Source organism: Sminthopsis crassicaudata, chromosome 4 (genome assembly GCF_048593235.1).
Source record: "Sminthopsis crassicaudata isolate SCR6 chromosome 4, ASM4859323v1, whole genome shotgun sequence".
NCBI lineage: Eukaryota > Metazoa > Chordata > Mammalia > Dasyuromorphia > Dasyuridae > Sminthopsis > Sminthopsis crassicaudata.
Window position 1 is genome coordinate 267916610 of NC_133620.1, and position 27780 is coordinate 267944389.

Genomic DNA, 27780 nt, shown 5'->3' on the forward strand with positions numbered 1-27780 from the left:
CCTCCATCTCAGTTTTCCTATCTAGAAAATAGGAATAATAATACTATACCTCCCTGGGTTACTGTGAGCATAAAATGAGATGATATTTCTTAAGAGTTTGCTTAAAAGAGCTATCTAAATGCTAGTTATTATTTGACTGTTTCCTTCCTTAAGCTTTTTAAATGTTATTTTAAAGATAATACCTCAATTTTGCCTTAATTGGTATTTTTTATTATATGGCTATTATAGTATTCATTTTTCCATTTTATTATATTGAATGACCAAAATATGAGGGTTTTCCTCACCAGAGAAACACCTTACTTGGCTTATTAAGCATGGAATGTCTTTTACAAAAACATATGTTAAATGTATTTTATTACTAGTAACTTATCTTATTTGTGATGGCATTCTATAGAGCTATATTTATTAAATTATATCAATTTTTGTTATAACCATATTCTCCTTCTTACAGTCTTACTACATATTGCAAACAATTAGTTGGCACAGTGGATAGAAACTAGTCCTTGAGTCAGAAAGACAAGTTCAAATTCAACTTTAGATACTCACTGCTAGTCAACCCTGAGAAATCATTTAACAATTTTCTCAACTGTAAAATGGGGGGGAATAATAGCATTATTGCATGAAGTAGAGAGAATCTGCACTTAGTTTTTCTGAATTACAGTGGGTCTCTGGGCTAGGTGAAATAGTCTTTGATCAGTGTCCCCTATTGGTGCCAACCAAGATGTACAATTGTCTGGCATGCAACAGGAATCAAAGAGACATGAAGAGAAGAAAAACAAACACAGAGTTATTGGCGAAGGGGGAGAGTGGCAGCGAATACAATTGTCAGAGAAGCTAGGTTTCAATACTGATTTCATCATGTTTGATATTACTTAATCTCTTAATCATCTTAATTTCAGCCTCAGTTTCCTAATTTGTAAAATGGGGAAGGGGTAAATGTCTTTTAAGGTCTGTTCCAGCTCTAAATATATAATCCTTGGATAATGGTTCACATAACCCATAGTCCCTCTCATATTTTCCTTACGGATTCCCAAGCCATCACCCATCTCCCTCATACTCCAATTTCATCTCCCAAACTGGCTCTAATCAACTAAAAATTAGCACAAGAGTCAAGACAATAGGGGGTTCTGGGCCACATTAGTAAATAGTAGAAAGTAGTTTCCTGTCACCAAAAGAGGGAAAAGAAATAGTGAAAGGTGTGGATAGAATGTTACAATTAAAGGTCAGAGGATCTGGGTTCAAATCCTGCCTCCAATGCTGTATGATGCTGGAGAAGTCATTAATCCTCTCTAAAGTTTCCTCATCCACAAAATATGGGGGAAAGAAGGGATAGTTTTTGGAGACAAATGAAGCTAAGTTACTTACCCTAGCTAATAAATGTTTGCGGCTATGACTTGATCCCATGTCCTACTGATTCCATGGCCAGTTCTATATATACATTGTTATCATCTAGCTGCCCCAAAATATAAAAATGATTTGACATACTTCACAAAGTTTTGTTTGTTTGGGTTTTTTGAGGATTGTAACATATAGTATAAACTTTGTAAACCTTATTTTCTGTATAAATAAGAGTTATCATCATTATTTAAATATAAAACTAGTCTACTTTTATTTGTGTCTGGAATCTGCCTTCCAGAGATTTTTAAAATACTCTGATGTTAACTTTTTTTATGCATAGTTGCAAAGCAGGAAGCAGGTGTACTATATATATACAGTGTCAGTTAAGGAAAGAGACAACACCAAACTTTCCAGAGAAGCCAAAGAAATTCCTTCTCAGATAAAAAGGTAATGTAAACAAAATTCTTCTCAGTGATAGTAGATTGTTTTAGAAAACAGGAGAAAGAATGCCGTATAAATTGAATGTTTCACTACCCTATTAATCAAAGTAATCTTAGGAATAATATTTGATAGTTGGAAAAGAAGAGGTAATTTATTCTCTACTAGCAATGTAATGTGTTTCACATTTTTATTATTTTGCCTGTCCTAGAGAGAGAATAGTTGTGTAGGTGCATATTTCATATTAAAATTCTAAAACAAATGTTCTAAGGTAAATTTAGTGGATTTGGTATACAAGTAATCCGTGCAAACTTTGGGCTTTAAAGAAAGATAAGAATTAATATTATAGAACAACTTTTTCAACTCAACTTAAAACTCCTAGGGAAAAATAGGAGACTAACTGTAGAAAATATTACACTAGAATCAAGCCCCAGAGCACTAAAAAAATATAGAGTGATAGAAGACAGACAGGTAGATAGGTAGATAGAAAGACAGTCAGGCCGACAAACAGACAAAAATCTCTGCCCTGATGAGCCTTTATATTTTGGTGATCATAATTACAATTTTGGAAAATATATTCAATCTTGAAAGTAAGGAATCAAGACAAGTTTGTGAATGTTTGTGTGGTGTGTGTGTTTGTGTGTGTGAAAGAGAGAGACAGACACAGACCAGATATGAGACAGAGAAACAGAGATAGACAAAGACAGAGACAGAGAGATACATGGAAATGGAGATAATCAAACATAGAAAGAAAAAAAGGGAGAGAGACAAATCTAGAGATAAAAAAGTAAGAAAGCTGAGAAGAGAAAGCTTTTCACAAAGTTAGAAACATGAAAATCTCTAGAGAGATTCCCTTATTCCATTATATCTTCTCAAGAAGATTTTCCTCTGTAAGGATTTAATTAACTTTATTAAAATATCTTTATAGTCAAGAATCTAATGCAATATTGATGCAAATAACAAAAAGTTTTAAAAATTGAAATAAAAGGCAAATATATAATACTCTAAACTGCCATATTTAGTTAATATATCTTTTTAAAATGTTATATAACGAAGTAAAATAAAGGGAGAGAAGGGAAAACAAAGAAAGCAAAAGAAAGAGAAAGGGAATAGAAGAAGAGGACATGGGGAATAGTACATGAAGACTCAGCTGCTTAGTTTGGGGATGAAAATGTTCTCTGTAAATGGTCACCATAATGAGTAGTCACAGAAACCAGAAGTGTAAAGCCTACCTTAGTGATATTAAAGAACTTCAAAGGCGAAATGTTACTTCACTGGTGTTTAAAAAAAAAAAAAAAAGAAAACAGGTATCAGGAGGGAAAAACATCTTCTGGTTCAAGATCCAGTTTGGAGAATATCTTGAGCTCAGTCTTTTCTAGATTGCTTAGAACACATATGTTTTAAATGTGTTTCCAATGCCAGTCAGTGAACTTATGATTACAATTCTATTGTGAAAATTTGATAGCTTGAAAGATGTAATTCAAGAAACTGGAATCCTGCTTCCAAATAATTAGTTTGGGTTGTGAAAGGAGATTCCAGTAGAACTGACAGGTGATAGCAGTAGAACAGCTGCTAGAGAAAATGCTTTTCTGGAGGTGTCAGCAGGTGTTATCTTTAAAAGATATTAGAGACATTAATCCTAGAGAATGGGAATATGGAAAAACTTGTTTATTGACAAACCAGGTATTATATAAGTGTGTGAACAAGGTATGTGCCATGAAAACCATTTCATAACCAAAGAAGTTATCCTAGACAACTCACTATGTCAACCCACATTTCAAAGACACCCTTTCAAACAGCATCACGATTTCACTTTTTCAAAATCTCTTTTAAATAAGAAAATAATTAAAACTCCAACTTTTAAATTACAAAAGCATTAAAGGATAGAAATAATACACTCTAAATAACATGTTCAACTTTATAAGATTTAAAACAAAGTTTTAACAAAGCAAAGCAGTAAAATTCTAAGATGCAGTATTAGAAAATACAGAATCAAATAGATTATAGGCCACTAATGTCCTCTCAATCCCCAGGAGAATGAAAATTGACATATGTTTGTCAAGTAGAACTCTGGGAATAACAATTTATCATTCACAGCTATGTCCTCCCATTTCTCCTTCCCAGTACTACATTCTCAGCTGACTCCCTCTCCAGATGTCAGTCACAAACATTTTAGTGGAGGGGAAAAGTGTAGTAGAATGAGCAAGGGAGTCAGGAATCAAGGGGATCCCAAGGCTGCTACTTTGCAGCCATACAGCCATGGGCAAATCATTTAATCCCTCTGAACTCTCAGTTTCCTCGTCTATAAACTGGATTTAATAATAAGCATTTTAAATATTTCAGTGCTGTAAAAAAATATTCTATAAACCGTGAAAACTATATAAACATGAACTAACATTAGGTTGCTATGTGATTTCTCCCATCAGTGATTGTTTTAAGACAAAATAAACTTCAACTTCAGCTTCTCCATCTTTAAATTGAAATAGGACTGGACAGGCTGTATGAGGATTCCCCTACCTCAAGATTCATGATGTTAAAAACAAGAAGGAGGGATCAAAGGAATATATTTCTAATGAGAAACTTTTAGCTATAGGTATAAGTGCCTAGATAGGAATGATACTTCAAGACCATGAATTTTCTGTGAAGTTAGTTTGGACTTGATTTTCCCTTTTAGGTCCAAAAAGGATTCTAGTTCAGTGTTTTCATGAATATAAAAAATAGAATATTTTCCCCTTCCAACCTACCAATCTGTTTCTTCCAAGTGTATCTACAACATGATTCTATTTGTGTACTTATTTTTTGTTTGTTTATGAGAGATTTTTGTTAACAACATAATTCTAATTGTGTATTTCCTTTTTGTTTGTTTTTTGGGGTTTTTTGTTTTTTAATGTCTTTATTGTCCTAATGACTTCATAGATAATATGCTAATATTACAAACTGAGAGTGAGTTCATTAACAATAAGAATGAATGTCAAACAACATTTCAAATAACATTTGTGAAAATTTCAAATTTGTTTGCCTGACTTTTTGTTGTATTTAATGGCTTAGTCTTTTTTCCCTAGTAAATTTATTTTTAAGACAATGCCTTATAAATCATGTTGGGAAAGAAAAATCAGAGCAAATAATTGTGTATTCTAAGTGTACGAATTTTATTTTTTAGCTGTAGTTGTATAGTAGTGGAAAGAGAGATGAATTTGTAGTAGGAGGACCTGTATTTGCTCAACCACTTACTGCCTGTATAATTCTGGGCAAGTCACTTACCTCTCTGGGATTTAGTTTCCTCTTCTATAAAATAAGGGGATTGCACTTGATAATCTCTGAATTCTCTTATCATTCCAAAGTACACTGACATTTTATTTTACACCCTTGTTTAGTTCAAACATGATTAAATTGAAATTGGCCAATATACCAGCCCCCAAACACTAGATCTTCCATTTTTCCTTCTGATGACTTCAAGTAGAGCCTGTCTTTTGATTTTTCCATAAGATGTGCAGAGCTCCAGGTCACTGAGAAAGTCTGAGATAGAACAAAAATCAAACATAAGTTCCTTCCTCTCCAAAACTAAGCCTTCTTACTTTCGGTGCTCTCACATAATATATCACTGACTTAGAGAATCTTAAAAATCATCTCTCTGGAAGCAGATCCAAACAAAATAAGATCTGAAAGGGAAATTTGAAAGGGCTCTGAGAAGACTTCTTTGTTCCCCCAAAGTATCTCTCCTACCTGCCTGGTACCCATAACTGAAATTCCAATGCTGAGATTTCTTAGTTAGAATAACTAAATGATTTAATGATTTCATTACAGTAAAATTATGGATAAATAATCATAAATATAGATGAAAATGGAGATATAAAGCATGAATTTAGACTTGGTCATCTTTAGGATCACATTCAATTCTAAAACAGTTATTTGTGAGATTTATCCATCAGTCTTCCTCTTTCTTTCATGACACTTGCTAAAATTAAATGTATTGAAATGTTAAGTGAGAAAATTTTCTGTCTAGAAATATCACTTGTAAACAGTGAGAGAATTCAATCTACTAATTACCAAAAATCAGGTATTGTGTCTTTAAATATGGTTTAGAAATGGTGACTTACTTAGTGATAAGACAAACATTTGATCCTACAGTCATTTGAAGTTAATGATATCCTGTCATGTTACAGAGGCTCATAAGTAGTTCTGTGGATAGATAGAACATTGAACCTTGGGTCAGAAAAACCTAAATTCAAATCTGACCCCAGACATTTACCTGGTTTATGTGACTTCAGGCAAGTTACACGATCTCTGTCTAACTTAGTTTCTTCATCTGTAAAATGTATATAATAACAGCACCTCATTCCCAGGATTGTTATGAAATTCACATGAGCTAATATTTATAAAGCAAATTAAAGCTAGCTAGAAATAATAGCTACTGTTAGCCTCTTTTTCTGGAAATTATAACTCTTTGAGCTTTATCAGCTAATGGAACATCTTCCAAGGGAGTTAATCAAATACTTTTCAACTAAACAATAAGAAAAGCTCCTTGACACAAATTATGTGAGCTTTGATAGAAAGGGATGAATTGAGAAAGGTCCTGATAATGAATTTATTATCAGAGAGAGGAAAATCAGATCAAAAGACTAAGGGAACTAGGATGTTCTTGAGCTTCCAATGGCTACTTCCAGGGTGGGCTTTAGCATTCAGGAGGAAAGAAGAGAACTAAAATAAGAAAGCTGAAATGAAAAAAAAGTTTGCTTCTAGTGGACTTACCTGGAAGTTGATTCTTAACCCATGGGATAAGAAATACTATACAGTAGCCCCACTGTCACAGACAGTACCTGATTTCCTATTTATGTCATGTTAATCTTTTAATCCTAGAATAAACACTTTAATCCCAAAACTGCCACAAACCTGGTCTTCCACCCTCCTCCACTTTGTTCAGGGTTATGACTCCCTTGAAGTGTGGGCCAGGAAAGGATTTCCTTAGCTTTTCTCTTTTAGAATGTCTTTGTCTGACTACCTGGACAACTTGGTGTCAAATATCTGAGGAGCAATTAATAGATTAGGGAAGCAGATAGATAGACCCATCTATCTCAAAGGTTTTCAGTACAACAACAGTCAGTTCACAGGAAGCAACATGATTCTTAGCCATTATTTGTGCTACATGTAGAGTCCCCCAGTGCTTGGAGCCCTGGGTGATTATTCTCTCTCCCTGGGAAATATTTTCAGAATACTGTCAGGTGAGTAGAAAATTCTGTTACAATAAAATGGGGAAAGGGGAGTTGGAGAGAAAAAGAGAGAAGTGGAAGGAGATATAAGAGAGAAAGAAGCAAAGGAGGGAAGAAAAAGGGAGAGAGAGAAAAGTGAGAACAAAGATAAAGGAGAAGGAATAAGGGAAGAAGAAGTAGAGAGAGATACAGTTAGAAAAAGAAGGGTAGAAAGACAGGAGGAGAGAAAGGGAAAAGGGGAAAGAGAGAGAAATATGGGAGAAAGGTGGGAAGAAAGAGAAGGGGAGGGGAGAAGGGAAAAAGAAAGAGTAATGGGGGGGATAGTATGAAAGAAAGTATCAAAAGAAAGGGTAGAGGGGAAGGGAAGATTGAAAGATTCCTGGTTTATCGTCAAGAATGAAGAAAGATCTGTTAATGTTTATGCAATCTGGGAGTGCTCCTTATCCATATAGTCCACCTCCTTACTCTCTTATTTGTCTAATTAAACAATCCTAGGAAGTGAAAAAATTGAACATCTGAGACTGTAAAGTGCTTGCCCCACAAAATTTTATTGAAATATTTAGTTTGACAAGGGAAGTACTGTGTGATTCAAAATACAGGAGACGGGGAAATAGCTCTGACTCTGGTTCAGAGGCAGTTAATTCTTTGCCAGATAAAAATCAAGTTTTATGGAGAAAGCTTTGAGGAAGAGATTTGATTCCAGAAAGAAAATTTTATATCCCCTCCTCCTCTCCCACTCCTCCCTCTTTGTTTTTAGAAAGGAGGGTGAAAATCTTACTTGTCTTTTGTTATGAGGGCAACAGTTTTGTCTAGCAATCCAGCATTAATCAACATTCCAGGTTCTATTTTGACAAGCTACTTTAACAAGTCTACATCGGTATATGACAATAATCACAGATTCCAGGAGCTACATCCGAAGGGTGCCTCTCAAGTATCATCTATATCATGTGAGCTCTTGACAGCAGAGACCAATTCAAGTTTCTATTTGTATCACAAACACTTAACATAATATTTTGTACTGAGTAAACTCAAAATGTATTTTTTAAATTCATTCATTCAATATTTTATTGAACACTAAAAAGTATTGCTTAAAAGATTAGGCCTCCAGATCTAAACCAAAGTAAATATAAAAAGAAACTACAATTGCTGTGCATCAAGATCAGTCTTTTGGTTAATTAAAAGGTTACCATGGAAGGTATAGCCAAGATGACCAGAGTAAAAGCAGGAACTTATTTGTGCTCTTCCCAATCCCCTTCAGATACCTTTAAATAATGTCTCTAAAAAATTCTAGAACAACAGAATCCACAAAAATACAGAGTGAAACTATTTTCCAGCCCAAGATATCTTAGAAAGTCAGCAGGAAAAGTCTATTGCATCAGAGGGAAAAAGAAGGACATTCCATGAAGGCTACACCAGAACAGACTAGGACCCAGCAAAGAAGCTGACCTTGAAACTACTGAGTCTGTGATAGGTGAAGCAGTTTATAGACCTCTCAGCCTGGTAAGGTCTCAGATGGTAAGGTCTTTTTGCTGTCATCAGGGTAGCACGCTTTTGCATTGCCTTTTTAAGATCTAGGGTGCAATCTTGGGTCTTAGTTCAAGAGTGAGGAGAAACACAAGCTTCCAGTCAGCTACAGGGGAGTAGGCACCCTGATCACAGTTCCAGGACTGAAAAGAGTCTTTGTGGTAGCTCATATACCAGTTCACAGTATTAGAGAATAGTAAACATACTTCTCCCTAGATCATACCACCTTGGAAGAGCCAAAAACTTACAAGTCTAGTTGAATATTCTTCAAGAGAGACTGAGAAAGATCAGACAGATTTAAAAAAAATAGAAAATAATGTCATGAACACCTAAAGAGAAAAAGAAATCCTAGAAAAGAGGATAATAGACAGTGGCAAATGTTATAGAAAGGTTTAAAAAAAGATAAGAATCGGGGGAAATGACATTAGAGTTGGTAATTAAAAGATCATTGGTAACTTGACAGAGGGCAGTTTAAATTGCATAATGAATGCATAACTAGAGTATAGAAAGCTAAGAAATGAGAAAGTAGAGGTACCAGTATACAAGATTTAGCTGAAAAAGAGAGGAAATGTTTAGGACAATAACAAGTTGTAATAGTTGGATCAAGTAAAAGTTTTTGTGTTTGGTTGGTTGGTTTTTGTTTTTTTTTGTTTTTTTTTTTTTTTCTAACAGGAAACATGCTAATTTTGTAAACAGCAGACTAGGTACTAAAATTAAGGGAGAGATTAACAATATAAGTAAAAGAGGGAATAATAATAGAGATAATCTGGTAAAGAAAACTGGAGAGAAGAGAATTAAGGGTATACACAGAGAAGTTTTGCTTGGTAAGGAAAAGGATATCAGATATAGAAGTAAGGAAGAAATAGAGGAGGAAGATGTTCAATTGATATGAGATGAGGAGGGGGAAAGAGGAACAAACAGGCATGCCTCAAATGATAGAAGGGGATTAAAAGATCTGAAATGAAAATTGTCCTAGGTGTACTGAATCTTTTAGGCAATTTTAAAAGGATTGCTTTGGTGCAATGAAAGCCCAATTGAGTCAATGTAACATAAATTTGTAGGTAATTTTATCAACCAGATTTAAACCTCTGTCTACCAACATAGGCTGATATCTTCTTGCCATTTATAATTTCCTTTTTTTTTCCTGAGGCAATTGGGGTTAAGTGACTTGCCCAGGGTCACACAGCTAGGAAGTGTTAAGTGTCTGAAGTCACATTTAAACTCAGGTCCTCCTCACTTCAGAGCTGTGCTCTATCCACTGCACCACCTAGCTGTCCCTGCAATTTATAATCTCCAAGTGTTACCTGAGACACCATCGTTAAATGATTTGTCTAGGTTCACAAAGCAAAAATGTGAGAGGCAGCACTTAAATACAGATCTTACTAAATAATGAGTACAACAATTTAACCATGCTTTCTTCTATCCTTAAGAGCCATTTATATATAGATACTGAATTTCAAAAGTGGAAGAAAGGAGTGAGAGGAAACCTGTGATTCAATGGAAAGAGGATGAGCAAACCAATTTGAATTGGGTTCAAATTCTACCTGTCAATTACTATATTCTGACCATAGACAAATCACTTTTTCTTTTAATAGTTAGTTTCCTCAACTATAAAATGAAGAGTTTGGAGAAATATCCTCTAGGATCACTTCCAGATATATGATCTCTCTTTTAAATAAGATGATGCTTGTCCAACTACACTTTTACTTATTCTAATTTGCCAGTCATTATTCTCCAATAATCAGAAAGTAAACTAGTTCCTTTGGGCTAGGTAAAGAAAATAAATATCAGAATTCTGCAAAGAAGTTTTATTGAGCTGGTGTGATTATTAAAAGATACAAATGAGCTTATCATGAAATAGTGGCTGAGTTGTTTCCTTTAAAAGCTAGATCTCTGATATCTTGGGTTTTCAGTTTTTACATAAATACATTTGCATTTGGGACTTGAGGGAGACATAGTTTAGGGTTCCACAGTGATGAGTTGTTCTTGAAAATCGTTGTCTAAGGGTTTTTAGGAAGATATGCCTAGAAGTGTGAAGAGGCAATTAAAAGTTTTAGAGAGGTAAAAATTTGTTTTCAAATTGTGTGTGTGTGCACATAAATATGCATGTATAAATATACATATATATATACATATATATATATGGAGAGAGAGATAGTTCATAGTTAATATAATTCACAAGGATAAAAAATATCTCTTCAGAAACGGGAAGAAAAAATGGGCTGGAATGTAAATACTGCAGAAATAATTTTACCATTTCAAGTTCCAGGAGTATAAATGTATCCATATGGCAAGGAAGTTTATAATGATAAATATGAAGGGATCAATCTAAAAAGAAAATTCTGAATATCACTCAAGAGACTTATCTAAATGCCCTAACAGCTGGTAAATGATATTTCAAAGGACCCTTAAGGCTAAACAGATATCTGAAGTAAAAGAAATTACTTTTTCTTTCTTTAAGGGATGGGCTCACTCTATGTACTGATGTTTCTAGCCACTATGATCCATCAATCTGCAGGACTGGTAAGGATCCCAAGTGTTTCTAATGGAAGAGGGGACAAAACCTTTAAAGACCTACCTAACATATCAGAAGAGGCTAACTTAAATTGAGTGGAGTGGGTAGAGAATTACAATTTGGAGGATTCTCATAAAAAAGAAAAGCTCTTCATAGGAATTCTTGAAAGAGTCCTTTATTAATGCCATGATAAGTCAGGAATCAGAACAAAGCTAGGAGCTAGAAAATGGAACAAAAAGAAAAGGCGAGATATCAGTTATTTTGACAGTAGATGAGTATTATATAAATTATATGTAAACTTCCAAATGGCACCAGACACTGTAAGATCTCATGTAGTAATGGTTAAAGAGTCAGCCTTCCAGAGAGTTGGGAAAACCTGAGTTCAAGATCTGCCCCTGAAACACACTGGCCAGCTGATCAGAGCCAAATCACTTAATCTCTCATGGCCCCAGACAGTTTCTATACCAGAAATTCCCCACATCTGTTATCCAACAAACATTTATTATGTAAATAACTATGTAAAAACAAGATACTCAAAGTGTTGCCAAAGTCTTAGTGCAGGTTATATCTATTAAAGCTTAAAAATTTTAGGAAATCCTGTAGACAGAATAAATTAGAAATAATCAAAGGCACTAGATTTAAGAGGGATTGGGAAAAGGATTGTTGTAGAAAACAGGGATTATTGCTGGAACTTAGAGGAAGCTGGAAAAACTAGACAACAAAAATAAAGAAGATAGATAATTTTTATATTATTTTCTATTAGAATTTCACACTTGATTGCAATTTACCCACTATGAAAGAAGAGGTACAAAAGGAAATCCTTGATTGCCACAATAATATAAGAAGATCAGTGATCCCAACAGCTAGCAATATGCTGAAAATGGTAAGTCATACAGAGAAAGGGAATTATATAAAATCTTTGAGAGTACCCCCATGACAATAGGCAGGATACACATTCTTTCTGTTTAAGAAATAGAACTAACATATTTTAGGAAGTAGTTCACAGCCAGTGGCTTTGTGATCAAGGTACATGGTCCTGTACTGTTCAACATTTTTATAAATTGTCAATCAACCTATTTATTAAGAACCTACATGGTATTGCACCCTCTGATAAATGATGAGGAAATTAGGAAAGTGGAGGGGGAGAATCTTTGCTGATCTAAACCTAATGGGAATTAGAACATAGCATTGTAAAAAGTAAAAGATCTCTAGATGAAATGAATCTGTAATGGAGGCAGGTAAAAGAGTCAGGTAGAGACAATAATTAATATGCTGGATAAGAGAACCAAAATCCAGAATGACAGTGATACACTAAAATGTTGGGCCAAATCTAACAAATGAAATGCTAAGGAAAATAATAGAAATGTACCTACCCAAATGTCCAAGTAAAGAATGTGAAAAAAAAGTATAGCTGAACATCAGTTCATGTTAAAAAAAAAAAGTCTTATGGTTTTATTAGATTGAAAGCTTGATATAAGTTAACAAAATAAGAAGGTAGCTTAAAAAAAAGCTTACACTGCCTTAAGAGAGGCAAAGCACTCAGAATGAATGAGTCATACTGATTGGACTTTGCTTGTTTAGATCATATTTATAATACTGTAGTCAGTCATTGGTATCATGTTTTTGACTCTAAATAAATATGATATCTTTAGGGCATATACCAATCCTAAATCTAGATATTAGACAATCACTTAATGTTCTGGATTGACTAGAAATACTCCCAAAGAATTTAGTCCCTCATCTCTCCAGATCTCTGATTTTTCACCTAAAAAATGAGAACTTTACAGTAAATTGAAGTGTTATATCCTGAACTACTTTACATTTTTATATATCAATAGATCCACTATCATTGATTGTTCCCTTCAATCCACAGATAAAAATTGCCCTATTCTATGTAACTCTTGTGCAGGCCCTTCTACCAATCTTCTGCCATTGTTACTAGAGGCTTCCTTTTCAACCCTTGATATTACTTGGATGCCAGAGAAGCATATCTGAGTCATCACTCTCTCCATTTCTACATCTCTTTGATGATATATTTTGTGCTCTTTTATTCATTCAAGTTGTAATTCATAATATATTGTAATATCTTTTTACTCATTATATATTTATATATCTTTTCACTCCCCCTCAAGAGATCCATAATTTTGGTTCTTTGAATATCATGTGCTCCCATCATTCAGGCTCTAAAGTCTCTATATCAGGGATTCTTAACCTAAGGTCCATAAATATGATAGAGATATACATATAGAGATATGTAACTGGTTTCATTTGTAATTCCATGGTTTTTATTTTATGCACTTAAAAACATTATTTTTAGAAGGCTTCACCAAAATACCAAAGGGTCCATAACACAAAGCTTATTAAAAATCCCCTTCTAAATTACCCAGTAACTCAGGTAGAATTACTATATCAAAAGTATAGAGGAAAGTTTATATGTGTGTGTGTGTGTGTGTGTGTGTGTGTGTGTGTGTGTGTGTGTGTGTATTAAGGTTATGATAATGTTATTAATTTTCTTAAGTTCTACCCTGGCTGCCTATTGTCTTTTAGCTTGGTTTCATTCAAAACTTTATGGATAAAAACTAGGTTTTTTTTTTCTCATTATTCTAATCTGAATCTGTATGTACAGAATATTTTGAGGTTTAATAAAGAGTATCCTTGGGATGCTGAGATCACCATTCCGACATAAGAAATGTATAATATGTGAAAATAGTTAAAAACTAACTGAAATTCCCTTATAGAAATAAGGATCCAGGTTTTTTTTTCTTCCCTCATGGTACATGGAAGTCTGTTTCCAATAATGAATACTTTAAGATACAGGCATGATATTGAAATAAGAATTAACTAAAAGAAGAAACATAGGAGTATGAGGTCACATAGGCTTACAAAAGGAAACAAAAACAGGTTGAAAAGAACACTAAATTGAGAAGAAGAAGAGAGTTTTAATCCTGACCCTACCATTGATGAACTGTATGATCTCAAGCAAGTTAGTTAACTTTTCTGGTCTTTCATTTTCTTCTCTGCAAAATGGAATGAAATTAAATAATTTCTGAGGGGCATTCTAGCACTAAATCCCTAAGGTCCCTTTAAACTCTAAATCTATATTATATATGAGTTTCAGTATATTATTTTTAAGATCTACTTCTCAATGTCTCCATATCATATTGCCAGTACTCTAGCCATTATTTTCATTGCCTACATCTCCTTGGACCCTGTACCTAAGAAGCCAACTCAGATATTGTGCTAATTACTGGGGATACAAAGAAGTAATAAAATAGTTCCTTGCTCTTTCTATACTACTGCCTCCTTTCCTAATACATATCTTGTATCCTAATCACACACACATCCTAATCACATATCAGGATATCTCTGATCCAAATTCTTCCTCCTAGGTCATTGTTAGAAATATGCTGGAGCCTTCAGTCCAAATATTTCACTGCTAGGTATATACTCAAAGGAGGTTAGTGATAAAAATGAAAAGAACGATATATGTCTAAATGTTTATAGCTAAACCTTTTATAGTAGCAAAAAAAAAAAAAAAAAAAAGAAAGAAAAAAACATGGTAGATGTCTATCAGTCAGGGAATATTTAAATAAGTTGTGGTATATAATGTAATATAATATTATTAGATCCTAAGAAATAATAAATATGATGAATGCAGAAAAATGTGGGAAGATTTATATGAACTAGTACAAAGTGAAGTAAGTAGAACCAGGAAAATAATATGTCCAATAACTAAGGTGTAAATATTAAAGGTTAGGTAGTAAGTATAAAGCCATAATTCAATCATAATTCATAAATTCTTTGACTCTAAATTTCAGATAATTTTTGTTTATAAATGACAGAATACACTTTACCATATTGTCAGCCAATCAGTGATCAAGCATTTATATGCCAGGCATTATACCTTAAATTTCTGTCTCTTTTCCTTAAAACAAAAAGGTCAATCCAAAGACATCTTGGAGTCAAGACCACTGTTTGTCTCTGCAGGTAAAACAATTCAATGATTATGCTGCAGTGACTTGAGATCAACAAGCTTATATCTGTTCTCATGGTTCTTATTAACAGTTACCTCATTGAGGAGGGGCATCCCCTTCCCTCAACACCTACAACCAAAAGAAAGAAATAATAAAATTGACTATCAGCAGGTCCAAAAGAAATATTATCATTCCATTCACCCAAGAGTAGGAACTTAGTAAAAGCTCATGGTACTCTTCCACTAATTAATCTTTATGTAAGGCGAATTATAGTTAAGATTTTCTAGAACATTAACAATAAAATTGGAATCTGAATCTAGGACAATTATCTCCCAAGCCCACAGGATTCATATAATACCACACCAACAAATGCAGGAGATCTACTTCCATTTTTCCCAGAGTCAGAGAGTTCAGTAACTGATCACAAAATCTTCACATTTCAAATTGGAATCTTAGATGCCATCTAGTCTGATCCTTGATTTTAAAGATGAGGAAACAAAGGCTCAAATAATATGTGTGATTTACATAATGTTGCACAAATGCACATATTAAGGCACATATAGATATGTCAACATATAATACACATATACATATATAACATTTTGCTCGAAAAGAGCTTGACACACCTTATTTCATGTTTTCACTAACAGCTCTTCAAGTAGCATATGCTGGATGTAAATCTCAGCTTTATGCTTTTAAACTACTAGTAGTACGTAGCAGAAATAATGGAAGAGTTTAGAGCTACACAGATCAAGTGGGAAGGTTTTTGCATCAATTCAAGCAAGAAAAATAAGATAGGGCCCATCTTCTGGAATAAAAAAATCTAACAAAATATGTCATTTTTTCACTAAGGAATGGAATCATGAAGCTGCTTCAGATGCTCAAAAATGGGCAAATAAATGCACCTTGAAAGTCAGTGAATTTTCTAATAGAACTACTGGTGGTAAGTAAAGATTTATATTACATGTACTCTGAGACTTTAGAACCATCTTGAAAAGAGAACTTTAATGGTGGCAAAATAACCAGAGTTTTGCTCCAGGGTACTGAAATGTTTTTATAATGTTTTAAATAGTTAAAAATTAAAAAATAAATAAAATAAAAACTGATAAGCCCTGATAAGTACCTGATAAGCAAGAATAATTTACTCAAAGAACACAAGAAGAAATCACTATCTGCTACACCCTAGCTTAAGTTCTTCCTTGATTCATAAAGATACAGGTGAATATTCATAAAGATACAGCTCACCAATTCACCTTAGAAGCTTTTGTAGTGATTTCTGTGATAACGTTTCAATCAGTCAGTCCATATGTATTTACAAAAGGTATTATGTACTAGACACAGTATTCAGTTCTGCAGATACAAACTAAAGTAAAAAATAAACCCTGGCCTCAAGTTCCTCACAGTCTAATGAGGGGAAAAAAAATCACATATTTAAAGGGTTGAAAAGTAGGAGTTCAAGAGAGGGATACTCAGCACAGAGACATGATGAAGTCTTCCAGTTAGGAAGAAAATTATAAGATGGCTGTTCTTGGTACCTCCCTTTCTTAAGGATATGGACAGAGATCTCTAATGTTCATCCTCCATCCTCTTTAATTACCAAAAAATCATGGAACTAGCTGCTTCTCCCAAATATGCTAAGTACTGGAATTGATGTATATATATATATATATATATATATATATATATATATATATATATATATATATATATATATATATATATATATATATATATATATATATATATATATATATATATATATATATATATATATATGTCATAATTCCTTTTCTTATGTGCCAGTGGGTTAAGATAGATATACCAATATGGCAAAAATTAGAATTTCAGTATCTAAGAAAAGTATAAATAGGTATGAGGTCAATTAAAAAATCTTCAAACTTAGAACAAGGGTATAAAGGAAGAAATTAAGGAAGACTAAATGATAGAGGTAGTATATAAAGTAGTTGGAAAATAATGTTAGCTATTAATAAGTAGAAATGGTTGGAAAGTAACAATTTGAAGAATACATAACATGGGTCACTTGAGGGCCTATCTTCATATGTTGATATTCACTGTTTATATAACTCAAGTTTCTTATAATTTCTATTAAGAATTCTAGAATTTTAGAACTTTAGATCCCATGGGGACAACCCAGTTGTACCTCCTAGGAAGATCAGGCAAACATGTACAATGGTCTTTCCACACAATTCTGTGAGGTACTTTTTGCAAAAATTATTATTCTCATTTGAAGAGAAGAAAATTGAGGCTCAGAAGTGAAATGACAAAACTAGAAAGTATTGCACCAATTTTTTAAATCCAGGTTCTTCCTAAATTTAGGTCATATCCTTTCCAAAGCACCAAAATTTCTCTTTCAGATATAAAAAAATAAGGCATTGCCAGGGAATGTTATTGTTCATCATCAAATAATAACCATGAGCAAATGCATACTCATTTTCCCTTTTTTCTGGTTCTAATTTTGTATTCTTAGTATAATTAGGGAGTCTGAACTATTTTTCTCTTCTCAGATACAGTATGTAGTGAAAATATATTTGCATCAAGCTTGTCTGTATGCTGGAAAGATGTCATCCTTGCTTGGAAACTACAGAAAAGAAATTTTATTTATGGAGTAGGGGCCATCAACCAAAAAAGTCATTATCTTGCTTACATTCAGGTATAAATTATAGCACTGTGATCTTTCATTGATTTCTAACAGAATATAATTTATCGCCCAATATAGAGCTTTGAGCACAGTGAGCTGTCCACTAATCTTTGTTGAATAAATGTTGAATGAATCTAACATCTTTCTCTTCTCTATCTTACCAACTCCAAAACAGATAGTTCAATTCCTTATATGGTAAACTTTTGATCTTTGACTTTCAGAGAATCAATGTCAGAGTACAATGGAAAGACATTGGCTCTGAAGACAAAGGAGTTAGGTTCAAATCCCATTTCTGACATTCTAGTTGACCTTAGATAAGTCACAATCTCCTTGAGCCTATTTCCACTAGTATAAAATAAGAAGATACCCTGAGGCCCCTTTCAGTCCTGAATATGTAATAAATACCTCATCCCAGTCCTTATTCTCCAAAAAGTCAGTGTTTCTTTGTGATTTGAGAAGTGATACATTGAAGAAAGATGTTGAGAAGACCCAAGTCAGTATGAGGCACAACTAAGTAGACAAAACATTTATATTGTTCTTCTATCTCTTTTTTTCTGGAGAAGATAATACTACTCCAGCTCCTTTTGATTATCTTTCCCCAATTAGAAACCCATCTTTGCCATGTAATAGTATCCTCTTTAATTAGCTCTCTTAATTGTTCAGAATGCACTTCATAGATTTGGGTACTTTAAATTTCTCCATAGAATAACAGGCAAATAATGTGAATGCTTCAGTGGTCTTTTAGCATGTTAAAATTTCCAGAAAGTCTATTTTGGGTGAATTCCCTCATTGAATAGATTCCCTATGAAGGACTTTGAGAAAATATTATCTTTGGAGTCAGAGAAGCTGAATTCAATTCCGATCTCTGAAACTTAATCACCTCAATGATCCTGATAATATCATCACTTAGCCTCCCCAATTTCTGTTAGCTTTAAATGAAAGAGTTGGGCTAAATGGCCTTTGAGATCACTTCCAATTCTGAATCAATGATCTTATGATCCTTTGACATAGGAATTATAAACTCTTTGAGGGCAGGGGATGTCTTTTGCTTCTTTTTTGTATCCTTAGGGATTAATACACTGTTGGGACATAGTAACAGTCTAATAAGTGTTTATTGATTGATCAGTTGAAAGACCTGGAGAAAATTGCATTGACAGAGAAAGTATGGAATGGTTACCATTTATATTTTCATGGGTTCATTTAAATATCTAAAATTCTAAGTGAGAGTCCATATGGAATGGAGAAAGAAATGGTTACAGTTAGGTTTATGTCCTGCCTCAAATACATTCTGGCTATATACTTCTGGCCAAGTCAATGTCTCAATATTCTAGCCAGGGGTTCTCAAACTATGGCCAGCAGGCCATATGCGGCCCAATGAGGAAGTTGATGCAGCTGGCTGGGTTATAGCAAATGGGCTGAGGGGCAGAGACAGTGTGAGTTTTGTTTTTAGTATAGTCCAGTCCTCCAACAGTCTGAGGGACACTGAACTGGCCCCCTATTTTAAAAGTTTGAGGACCACTATCTAGGCCTTTCTCCAAGACTCCAAGCTGCAGAGAAAATGCTGACCTGCATTAGTAAAGGGAATTCCTCAGCTAGGATTTCCCTGTACTAATGAAATCACAAGTCCAGTCCCTATCACTAAAGGGGACAGTAAAGAATGAAAAGCCTGTCTGGGGGTTAATCTGGGAAGATTAATCAGGGACACAACCCTGAAACCAAGAAAGAAAATCAAGTAAGAATTTATAAAGATCCATTTAATTTCATCCAACAAACATTAAGTGCTTACTGTGTATAAATTACTGTTTGGCTATATTTTGAGAATATGGAGATAAATATGATCCAAGTCTTATCCTCTAAGTATTTACAATCTAATGAAGGGGGAGGGGGAAAGATAAGGATAAGTTAAAAAATAACCCTGATGTAAGAGTGATATTGAAAAGAAGTGTCTAGGCAAAGTGCTAAAAGAAATCAGGATATAGTATTTACTTTCCTATGTTGTGAAAAGGGGAAGAATATAAAGGGATGAGGGAAAACTGTGGCAAGGAAAGAGACAGGAAAAGTAAGTAGGATAAAGTGAAGTCTGCTAATTAACATGAAAAATATGGATTACGAACAATGTATCTTTTTTATCTATAGATGATCTTTTATAGAACTTATAAAATTGGATGTGGTGTTTCCTATTGCCCAAACAATATATATAAGTACTTTTACGTGTGCCAATACTGTCCAGCGTAAGTATGATTGTCATTTATTATTGATCACTTTTCACTGATCTTTTTTGATATTACATTCCTAGATACTCCACACTTCTCTTCACTAGTTCTCCTTATTTTAAGCAAGGTAAAATCTTATTCTTAAGTAAAGACAGAAACCATTCAGATGCTGTTATGATTACAAATAAGTTTCCAAAATAATGGGTCTCATAAAACTATCTAGGGCCTAAACAACACATGACTCACTCTTTCTGTATGTATCAGATATATAGTAAAACTAAACTAGACTCCATGGTCAGTTAGGACTTAAAACAGGCGTGAAACCAAATTATCTTCAATTCTGATATGCTAATTTAATTTTTTTTTTAAATGAAGAAGGTTCAGCAGTACCAGTTTTAAACTTTATTAAAAGGTAGTAATTATTAAAAACTATCTGGTACTGGCTAAGAAATTTGAAATATAGGGTCAATGAAACAGAGTAGATATACACAGCAAATAAATATAGTAACCTTATATTTGACAAGTGTAAAAAACATGTCACTTAACTTTTCTAGATCTATTTCCTCATCTCCAGAAAGAAAATGAAAGCAATATACACATACTATGTCTCTTAAAATTGCTGTGAAAATTAAACAGATTGACTACATTTCAAATTCTATACAAACACAATTCATATCTTGTCATATTTTTCATGATTTTTATGCTTAATCCCATATTTCTCATCACAGTTTTTGCCTTATTTTTAATACAAAAATGAATTCTTTAATGACTAAATATGGTACTTGAATTGCTTGACGTTTAGGATCAGAATTCTGTTTATAGTGTGTAGTGTTTTTACAAGAATTCAGTTTCTATGAGGGCTGTGCTTTGTAGATGTTTTATGTCTATGGTAAACTTAATATTTTAAAACATTTTTTTCTATATCATGCAGAAGGAATGAAGTTACTTCATTAGCAACACCCTACAAGAAAGGTGACAGATGTGCTGATTGCCCTTATTCTTGCTATAATGGACTCTGTAGTAAGTTTAGGGATGGGAGATGGGAACTGTATTCTCTTTGTTTCTCTTTATCTTGAGGACGAGTGTATGCATGCTTATGTGTATGAGAGAGAGAGAGAGAGAGAGAGAGAGAGAGAGAGAGAGAGAGAGAGAGAGTTTTCCTTCTTGTGTGGAGAAAGTATTCTTTCCCACTCAGATCTTCTGGGGTCACATTTTTTTTTTCCTTATTCAATGTCCTCATTCCACTCCTGAAAGAAGAGGCAATAGGATATAAATTGCCTATGGCCACTTCATCAGAGGAGTTTTTCTGTTCCATTTTTAATTCCAAATCTCCTCCCTCCAAAAATAAATCTGGATCATCTTATCTGGACAATCTAGATTAATTCTTTTCTCTGAAGTGGGGGCACTATAATATGTGCCAACTTTTTAAAAAATTTTACTCAAGGTCTGGTAAGAAAACCTGATCAAAATCCCAGAAAGAGAATTTCTTATTCTGTGGATTTGTCCTTGACTGACCATGGGCTCCTACTCACTTCCTGTTAATCCCCCAAGAACACACACATACAACGAACAATAGTTTAGAGAAACTGTTTCTTTTAAGTACACAAACCAAATTCAGGAAGCAAATATACTCTTAAAAAATGAGAAATGAGATTCAGCATGAGAGCCCTAATGCACTAAGAGAGGGGAGCAAGACATTTCAAGAGTTTTGTTCTCAGCAACAAAGGCAGACACAACCATTTTCTATTAGCTCCAGGTGGGATCTCATTATTCAACATCCATTTTTTCTTTTCATCTCACTCATAGTCAGTAGTTCATTTTATGCTTCTATCTTGTCAGACTTTCAGAATTATCAATATACCATCTCCCTTTTTCTGAGTTCTCCTCTAAATCTCTCTCAATATATCACTAATGAAAATTAAAAGCAAAACAAAAAAAATTGTTAGAATAGACTCTAGTTCTCAGACTATGTTCCTTTCTTCACCTCCATGTGCATGTGCACAAACTTGGGGGATCAAACACAAATCCTAAGGTCCTTAAATTACATCCTAATGCCATTAAATTGGCCCAAGAAATTACCTACTTCAGGACTGACTATGGTTGAAGCTATCTTGATGCCTCTTTTACTCTTCCATTCTATATTATACTCAAGTTTTTCTGACCTCTTCCTAGTTCTGTTTTGGGAAGAGATCCTGATATTTTATTTTCATTGATGTATTATAAACAATGCTATATAATTTTTAAGCAAGACAGTAATTATAAAATGCTAATTTTCTTAAAGTTATTATTAGACAGAGGTTGTCTTTGGTATCTTCCACTTTCACTTTTGATACCTTTTCTTCTTTTCCTTTTTTTTTTTTTTGTTTATTTTTAACAGTCTTTTCTTTTTTAATTTTGAGTTCCAAATTCTCTCCCTCCTTCCTTCCCATTCCCCAATTACTGAGAAGGCAAGCAATATAATATCAATTATACATGTGAAATTATGCAAACCATTTCCATATTAGTCATATTTCCAAAAAAGCAAGAAAAATATACTTTAAGTTTTACTCAGAGTCATCACTTCTCTTTGACGGTGGATGGCTTTTTTTTTTTCATTATGAGTACCTTGTAAGTGTCTTAGATCAGAGACTTAGATTAGAGTAATTCTTGATACCTTTTCATTTATACCCATACCCATACACAATCTAAAGCAGCATAACACTGTTTAGAGATTTTCTTGTTAATAAGGCACCCTCTAGTAATGTCAGTCAACAAATATTTAATATTCTCTAAGAAGGACCTTGAATATTAAGATTTAATAGCCTGATATAATCAGTAAGCTGCCAACCACAGTATTAGAAAAACTTTGTTTCAAGTTGACCCCTGAAAAATTCTGTTTTTGTTTTTTTGTTTTTGTTTTTGTTTTTTTGTTGTTGTTGTTGTTGTTTGTTTTTGTTTTTGTTTTTGTTTTTGGTTTTGGTTTTTTTTTGTTTGTTTATTTGTTTGTTTTTGCCTAGGCAAGTCAATTGATCTTTCAGAGCCCAAGGCAGAACTTCAAGGCCATAAATTACAGAGCACACAGATCTGTATTGGTAGACAAAGTTTTTCACCAAAAACTCTCTAATCAATTGATTAGAGAATGATTTTTTTTCCAGATAGAGTACCTTTAGAAAGTCACTGAAAAATGTATCAGTTTCACTCTGAACTATACTTATGACTAAATCTGACCACTGACTCTATGGAATGCCTGCCTACTCAGAAAAGTGGAAAAGTTTCATACAAATCTTACTTTCACTGAGTTTATATTATATATAAATTACATACACACACACACACACACACACACACATATACAGAGAGAATATATATAGCATATACAGAATCTCTTCTTATACTTCTTCAGAAGTATATCCATTCAAAGAACTACAGAATTATAAAACTTCAAATGTGAAAGGGATCACAGATTCCATTTAGCCCAATCTTTACATGAAAAACATTCCTATTCCCCTTTAAACATACCAAATAAGTGACAATACAGTCTTTCATTTATGCTTCTGGTGAAAGAAAACCCATTATTTTCCAAGGTAATCCATTCCACTTTTGAAGAGCTCTCATTGTTAGGAAGTATGGAGATATTCTCCCCCTCCACCCTTACAGAAAACCTTAAATTTCCTCCTTATGCCTTACACTTATTGCTCTTAGTTCTGCTCTCTGGGAAGGGATAGAAAGAAAGGAAATAAGCATTTATATAATGTTTACGATGTGCCAGGCATTGTGCTAAGAGCTTAAAACCCATTAACTCTTGACCATCACAACAACCCTTTGAGATAGTTGTTGTTATCATCTTCAATCTAAAATTAGGGAAATTGAAGCAAAAAGTGCCCAAGGTCACACAGCTAGTTAGTTATGAAGCCGGATTTATATTAAGGTCCTCTAGGCTCAACTCTGTATCCTCTGTACTACTTATAAGCCTCCAGAAGAGTAAGGCCTATTCCATATGATAATCATTCAGTTACTTGAAGAAAACTATAATCTTAAATCTTTACAAGATTAAATAATATGAGTTCTTTCTATGGCTCTGATGCAGTGCTAGTGGTAAAGAATAGGTGTGACAGTTGAATTGGGAAATCCCCTCTGGTCCATGTAGGTCTGATGCAAAAGAATTCACAAACCTGAAAGTCTGAGGCAAAAGGGAATTTTATTGTCGGCACTAAAAAGAACAAAGGTTAACACTGAGGAGAGGATATCTTCACAGCAGGCAAGAGTCCTGCAGTCAGCTTTGCCAAGAAGAGAGCTTCCTGGCAAAGCAAATTCCTGTTTTGGACTTCTGAAGAGATTTGGGGTTCAGAATTGTATTTTATTAGCCCTCTAAAGCTAAGGCTTCTATTCAAAATTGAAAGAGAGTCCCTCAATGTTTCTTTGCTCCCAGGCTTAGATTTCCAGTTGAAAAGAGAGTATTTATCTTGGAGTTTCAAGCCATTCAAGTTGAGATCTCCAACTGAATGAGATCACTTAAGAAGGCATAATCTGAGAGAGGTAGTTTTTCCCAGGGGAGAGCTTGAGAGCCCATCACCCTTCTTTTACAGATTAAACAGGACACAGTTTCAGGGTTCACCTCCATCAGATTTGAATATGGCATTAACCTAAAATCTTCCAATATCTTGGTCTCCTGCCCTGGACATTCTCTAGCTTATTAAAGCTTTTCCTAAAATGTGGTTTATACAACTAAACTCCTTACTGTGGCTGTAGTCTCACCAAGGCAGAATATAAGAAAACTATCTTTTCTTTCCTTCTGGATAGGATGCTTGTCAATTTAGTGTGTAATTGTACTAACATATTCCATATCATAGTTTTTTGATTCATACTAGCCTTACCATTTCCCAAGACCTTTTTTTTTTTTTTTAGAAAAAAAAAAAGGTTGCTTGGGCATGTCTCTATATCTTGTATTTGTGACAATTTCTGAACCCAAGTATAAGACTATACATTCATTAATCCCTATTAAATTTCATCTTATTATATTAAGACCAGTGTTCTTACCCACAAAGATCTTTTTTTTTCAATCTTGTCATCCAATGACTGATCTATTGTCCTTTCCAATTTTGTTTCATCTTTAATTTGATTAATATATCTAGTCTTCATCCTAGCAATAAAAAAAAATTAAACACAAACAGACCAAACAAAGATCCCTGAAGCTCTCCACTAAAGATCTCACTTCAGTTTTATATAGGAGAGAGAGAGAGAGAGAGAGACAGAGACAGAGAGAGAGAGAGAGAGAGACAGAGACAGAGACAGAGAGAAACAGAGAGAGAGAGAGAGAGGAGAGAGAGAGACAGAGACAGAGACAGAGAGAGAGAGACAGAGACAGAGAGAAACAGAGAGAGAGGGGGGGGAGAGAGAGAGAGGGGAGAGAGAGAGAGAGAGAGAGAGAGAGAGAGAGAGAGAGAGAGAGAGAGAGAGAGAGAGAGAGGGAAAGAGAGAAAAAAGAGGAGGAGGAAAAGGAAAGGGCAAGGGGAAAGGGAAGGGGAAGAGGAAGAGAAGAAGGAGAAGAAAGAAGAGGGGAAGGGAAGAGAGACAGAGGAGACTCTCTGGCTTCCTTCAAATCCCAGCTACCTTCCCAACCTTTTTTCAAGTTTTCTCTAACCCACCCCTAAAACTGCCTTTTCTCTGTCAATTATTTCCAATTTATCTCATATCAGATTTATAAAACATATTTGTGTTTTATATATGTGTCATATATACATATCGATACACTTTGTATATGGTTGTTTTCATATTGTATCCTCCATGACTGTCAACGATTTACAGATAAAGACAATCTTTAGCTTTTCTTTATATTCCCAGGGCTTAGCACAATACCTGAAATATGATAGTTTCATAATAAATATTTGTTGACTTTACTAAGAGTTTATTTTATGCCAGGCATTGGTCTAAGGGAAGGATAGATAAAAAAAATATTTTAAAGAAAAAAGCAAGTTCAAGTTCCTACTCTTTAGGGGCTTACATTCAAATGAAATAAGATTACATATGAAGAACAGACTCAGATGAACATATAGAAGAGACAGAATATATTGCAGAGACCTGGACCCCAGCAAAATAAAGCAAAAAATTTATCAGAAATAAGAGACTTGGACTATCTTGGACTTAATCATTGAGGCCTCATCTGTTTCTGTTTCTGTCCAGATGATCCATAGTATACTTTTTAAATTATAATATTATTTATGTTTCTACCTGCATTGATCTTTACTAACAGAGTGAATGCAAAAGCCAATTATTCAGTGTTGCTTTCTCCAATCCTTCCCATACTTTTATAGATGCAAAATATAGTAAATATACACAGTGAATATATAAAGTGAATGTCAAGATAACTTTAGAAAGGAAAATTAACTTATAGGAGGCCTGAGGGTTGTAAAGGATTGCACCTCTATTTTAATAACTACCTTTAGGTAATTTCATTTCTGCGCTGGTGGCAATAGTTCTTTAAGGTTTGCAAAACAATTTACAATAACAGGATCTCATTATCACAGTATAAACTGATTATATTTGGATCCAGGATCTTTTGTTTTTTCTTTTTAGCTTTTTGTATCATTTGTCAAACACAAAGCTCCATCCTGTCTCTATGTTTTTGTTTTGTTTCTCCCATGCTTAGAATATACTCTTTTACATTCTCTATCTTATAGAATTTATCTCATTTCTATCAAAACTCAACTCAGCTCTATTTCCCACATAAAGGTTTTCCTCCCAAACAGCCTACCACTCAATACAAGTGTTAGTGTGTCTTTCTCTATAAAATATCCTGTATTTATTTAGTATGCATATACATTATTTCCTCTAAACAAATGAAAACCCGAGGGCAAAAACTGATCCATTTTTAGTTTAGTATTCCCCAGAACCCAGAACATATTAAGCACTAAATAAATTCTTATTAATGGATTAAATGAAGGTATAAACCACAGTAGTAAATACTACACTTGGAATACATAATTTTCATAATATCATCACTATCAATACTTTAAGGACCTCTGATTTTGTCAGGGTCTACAAAACTTTCAACAACGGTTGTGGCCAAAATAATATTTGGACAAAAAGAATCACCTGTTTTTTGTGGGCTTTTATTATATTACATAGTATTTGAGAATTCAAGGTTACTTTCATATCACTGTTAACATATATTAAGAACATGGCATAGGAGATGGACAGCAATTTAAGCTTTTTGATTGAGAAAGGCATGAATAAGCCTTACTATATATTCTTTCCTATTTTTGCCTTTTATATTTTCCAAAATCCCATTTAAATCATTTCTGAAATTATATAATGAGCAAAATATCTTGTGTTTTATAACAACTTTCCCTCTTTTCACTTCACTTCAGCCAACCCTTGTCAGTATGAAGATAAATATTCAAATTGCCAACAACTGAAAGATCAGCTTACTTGTGACTTCACACCAGTCAAGCTTCACTGTAAAGCTACATGCATGTGTACCAGTGAAATAAAATAGATTTGGTTCCCAATTTCTTTCAGCTGTAAGAAAATTATTTTAGAGCTCAGACTACATAATACCACTCTCATTGTATTTCCAATGTCTATAATTCCTATGTATACACCAAAATATAATAAACTCTATATCTGTTTTTATTTGGTATAATATATATGGAAAATTTTCATTCTCATTTTGAAGTACATGGCTGCACTATAAAATTGTATTCAGGTGTGTTTTCTTATTTGTACTGTTAAAAGTTTCCATTGTATATTTTAAAAAATGAAAAGAAAAATCAGACCAAAGAACATCTTCTGGTATTTACCATTTTTCCATGGCATAATAAATCCTAGCTATCCATTTTGTGTATGATTTTAAATTGGTCATTTAAATAGCACTAATAAAAACCAAAAGTTCATTCCTTTCATGACAGATTTACTTCCTTCATTTTAAAACAAA

The 27780-nt window shown here is 33.7% G+C and overlaps 1 protein-coding gene and 1 long non-coding RNA gene across 3 annotated transcripts in view; one reads left to right on the plus strand and one right to left on the minus strand.

Annotated features, from left to right (window-relative positions):
- LOC141566317 (uncharacterized) overlaps positions 1-3309 on the minus strand; it is a 39539-nt gene extending 36230 nt beyond the window's left edge. The window contains exon 1 of the long non-coding RNA XR_012489281.1: positions 3009-3309. This is a non-coding gene — a long non-coding RNA (uncharacterized LOC141566317). The remainder of the gene's footprint in view (positions 1-3008) is intronic.
- On the plus strand, positions 1727-27748 carry LOC141566316 (cysteine-rich venom protein-like). Of its 2 annotated transcripts, none has more exons than XM_074310672.1 (8): positions 1727-1785; positions 10969-11030; positions 11786-11905; positions 15849-15939; positions 17522-17667; positions 19792-19886; positions 20800-20888; positions 27215-27748. In XM_074310672.1, the coding sequence occupies exons 2-8, from the start codon at positions 10971-10973 to the stop codon at positions 27340-27342; spliced, it is 729 nt and encodes a 242-aa protein (XP_074166773.1). In that variant the 5' UTR covers positions 1727-1785; positions 10969-10970; the 3' UTR covers positions 27343-27748. The 2 variants fall into 2 exon arrangements, with proteins under 2 accessions (XP_074166773.1, XP_074166774.1); XM_074310673.1 differs by lacking the exon at positions 1727-1785 and adding an exon at positions 6794-6995.
- The last annotated feature ends 32 nt before the right edge of the window (positions 27749-27780 follow it).